Genomic DNA, 3,777 nt, shown 5'->3' with positions numbered 1-3,777 from the left:
AAAAAAAAAAAAAAAAAAAAAACAACCAAAAAAAAACCCCAACCCTGACCACAAAGCAAGTACTTCCAGCATGAAAACAGATGCTAAATCATTGCAGAATTACTTAGATCATTTCACATTAATAATGTACCATGGGTGCGCAAGAGAAGACCTAAAGGACAGTGCTGGGAAGGGGGGAGATGGAGAGGTGGAAGGATTGCATTAAAAGGCCTCTGGAGTGTATACCTCTGCATCTTTTAAAGATCATATACCTGAAGTGAATATCACCAAAATAAAATAAAGGAAGAAGGAAAGAAAAAAAATATTAAAATTCAGATGCTGCCTTTTTTTCCTGTTTTGTTTCGAAAGGGCGAGGAGGGGTGGGAAATTAAAAAAAAAAAAAAAAAAAATCACGCGTCTCAAACAACCAAGGACTTTACAAGGCCACAATGAAATTTGCGGATATGTCTGTACAAATCCCCAGACTGCGTGAACCGTCTCTCGCACCACTTGCACCCGTGGGGTTTCTCCCTGGTGTGCACCACCGCGTGGCGGCTGAGGTTGTGGGAATACTGGAAGCTCTTTCCGCACTGGCCGCAGGTGTAGGGCTTCTCCCCCGAGTGAGTCCTCTCGTGCCTCTTTAACGTGTACATGCAAGAAAAAGTCTTTCCGCAGAGGGTACAAGTGGGGACCGACCCGTCGGGGGACAGGCGGGTCCGGGAGCCGTCCTTGTCACGGAAATGAGAGCTCAGGTGCAGCTGAAGGATGTGCGGGCTTGGGAACACCTTGCTACAGAGGGGGCAAATGCAGATATGCCCGGGAGGCACGAGGACACCCGAGGAGGAGATATCCGACGAATCCATGTCGTCCTCGCTATCGTCTCGCTCTTGATCTATATCCTCCTCTCGGGCATGAGAGCTGCCATTCCCCGTGAACATGTGTCCTAACCCTGTCACTAGGCTTTTGGCTGAATTCCCAAAATGCTGACTCTCCGGACTCCTGGCTTCGCCGTCCTCCTGATCTGACAGCAAGTCTTGTTCATCTTTAACAAGTGGCTCGGTACCCTGCTGCTGGCTGTCGGAAGCCAGCTGTCCAAAGACATAGGAGGGGTGTAAGGAATCTCTCCCCGGCACGGCTTGAAAGACAAATCCAGCGCGCAGTCCACATCACTCGAAGCCAGGGGATGGTTAACAGACCTTTGGGACAAAGGTCCTGTGGAACTATTGACATTAGCCTTTGTTTTTCCAGCTGCTGCAGCGCACGGTTCTGCCTCTGTCGGCACAGAGCTGACACTTATATGATCAGAGGACCAGGCGGGGTGACTGCTGACCTTTTCTTTGCCTGCTGCTCTCTCGTATTCTGCAACGCTGAATTTTTGTTTGTTTCCTGGGTCAAACTCGTGGACCAGGGGCACTCCGGCGTCTAGAAAATGCTCCGCTTTCTCCAAACTAGCCGCCTCATCATTAATCTTCTCTTCCGAACATAATTCTTTATCTTTCAACTTGCCCTTGCAGACTTTCACAATGTCATACATGTGAAGGTAGCTAGCCGCAGCCAGCACATCTTCGACCGGGAGACTGTTGAATTCCAGCTTTCCCTCGTACATGAATTCGAGCAGCAGGCTGAAGGCAGGGGCTGTGACAATGTCACTGTTCAGATGCACAATATCCCTTTTGTCTAACTGGTCCCTGTAGAAAAGATGGAAGTACATACTGCAAGAGGCAAGAACGGCTCTGTGAGCTCTGAATTGAGCTTCTCCAACTAAAACAGTACAGTCACACAGGAAGCCCTGGTGACGCTGCTGACTCAGACACTGCAGCAACTGGCGGCTATGGTCTGGAAACTCCATTCTTCCTTCATAACCTGTTCAAAACAGGAAAAACTTGAATGCTACTGTAAACTAAAGCCTCCTAGCAGCTGTAACAAACAGATCGGCTTTTTGGTAACACAAGCCAAAGAAACAGCCTTGGAGATAACGTTTACTGTTAATTGTCTGTAATAGTTTTATTGGGGGGGGGGGGGGGGGGGGGAAGGAGGGGGGGAGAGAAAAAAACCCAACACAACATGCTTCTCATCCTTTCGCACCTGCTCTGAACAGGAAAAACTTGATTGTAAGTAAACAAAAGCTAGTAAAGCGGCAGCCCCTCCAACCTTTGTTTCTCCCAGTAAGCACTAATAAAATTAAGAGAAGGAAAGCACACACACACACACAAATAAAAGCATAAACTCCCAGGCTGTCTTCCCAGCAATGCTAACTCGGGGCATCTTTTAATAAAGCATATTACCCACGTCACGCACATACACACACGCACATTTAAACTTTATCCTCAGTCGTTATGCACCGAATCACAACAAAACAGTCGCGGCTGGTGCTGGGGAAGCGGCGTTTTTGCAGGGAGGGAGCAGGGCGGGGAGGGCGGGCGGGGGAAGCGGCCCCGGCCCCAGCACCCGCATGCGGAAAGGGGCGGGGGGGGGGGGGGAGGGAATAAAGGGAAAAAGTTTCCCTTGAAGTTATTAAAAGCCAAGCAGGAGAATAAGCGGCGTAAGGACAGCGAGAGGGCAGGGCTGAGGCTGCAGCCGGCTACACCTGCCGCGGCCGGGCGCTTACCTTCCCGCGGGGCGCGGCGGAGCCGGCCGCGGGCGCGGAGCCGGGCGGGCAGGAGGGAGCGCGGGTGCGTGCGCGAGTGCGAGCGAGGCGCGGCGGGAGGGGGGGGGGGGGGGAAGAGAGAGGCAGGCGGGAGGGAGGGAGGGAGGGAAGGAGGAGTGCTCGGTTTGCTAATTACACCGCAAGCTGGAGAGTCAGCTGCTCTGACTTCACTGCGATGGAAATGCTACCTCCAGCTGTGCGCCTTTTAATGCCATATGTTACTCCAAATCTCGCTACCAGCCAACCACAGCTTGCTGCCTTTTAAAGTTCCAGCAGCCCCATTTATAGCCCGCGATTAAATCCCACAAACTTGCCCCGAGCCCGCCCCCCCTACATACTCCCCCCCACCCCGGACCCCACCTCCCACCGCAAAGTTGCTCCCCGCAGCCCGCCGCGGTGACCTTCGCCGGCGCCCGGCTCCGCGCAGCGCGGGGGGGGGGGGGGGCACCGCGGAGCCGCTCTTCGGAGCCCCCCCCCTTTTGCAGCCGCGCTCCCCAACTTTGCAGGGAGGACTTTCCCCTTGCGGGAGGGGGCGGGGGGGGGGGGTTCACCCTCCCGGCCGGCTCACCGCGTACTTACCGGCGTGCGACGGCGGGGCTCGGCGTCCGCATGTGCGCGGTGGTGCGCGGCGCTCCGCGGGTGCGGCGCGGGGCCGGCGGCGCGGCGGTGTTGTGGAGCAGGTTGTTAGCCGGCCGCTCTCGCGATACTTTCCCTCCGAGCCGCGGGTGTGTGTGAGTGTGAGTGTGTGTGAGTGTGCGTGTGTGTGTGTCCCCGTCTGGTGCACACAATAGCCCCCGCCGCCCCGGCCAGCCCCGCCGGCGGCGGCCGGTGTGCGCTGCCGGCTGTGCCCTTCCCCCCCCTCTCCTCCTCCTCCTCCTCTCCTCCTCCTCCCCTTCCTCCTCCTCCTCCTCCTCCTCCCCTCCCGGCCGCTGCATTGGCAGCGCGGCCGTCCCGCTCCCAACTCCGCTGCGCCGCCGCGGAGAGGGCGCGCCCGCCCGCTGCAGCCCGACGTGCCGCGGAGGGTGGCGGGGTGGGCTGCCCGGCGGGGAGCAGGGCCGCCTCCGCGAAGGGCCGGGGGGGGGGGCACGGAGGGAGGGAAGGAAGGAACGAAGGAAGGAGCGCGGCAGCGGGACTTGCGCGGCGCCTGCCCC

At 56.9% G+C, this 3,777-nt stretch overlaps 1 protein-coding gene across 1 annotated transcript; it reads right to left on the bottom strand.

Annotated features, from left to right (window-relative positions):
* Positions 1 to 398: 398 nt before the first annotated feature.
* On the bottom strand, positions 399 to 3,255 carry ZBTB42 (zinc finger and BTB domain containing 42). Its single transcript, XM_050898181.1, is given in 3 exon segments — positions 399 to 1,111; positions 1,114 to 1,842; positions 3,206 to 3,255. Coding segments are annotated over 2 exon segments (1,428 nt in total). The 5' UTR covers positions 1,829 to 1,842; positions 3,206 to 3,255.
* Between the last annotated feature and the right edge of the window lie 522 nt (positions 3,256 to 3,777).

Source organism: Gymnogyps californianus, chromosome 5 (assembly GCF_018139145.2).
Source record: "Gymnogyps californianus isolate 813 chromosome 5, ASM1813914v2, whole genome shotgun sequence".
NCBI lineage: Eukaryota > Metazoa > Chordata > Aves > Accipitriformes > Cathartidae > Gymnogyps > Gymnogyps californianus.
This window is presented reverse-complemented; position numbering and strand designations above follow the sequence as displayed.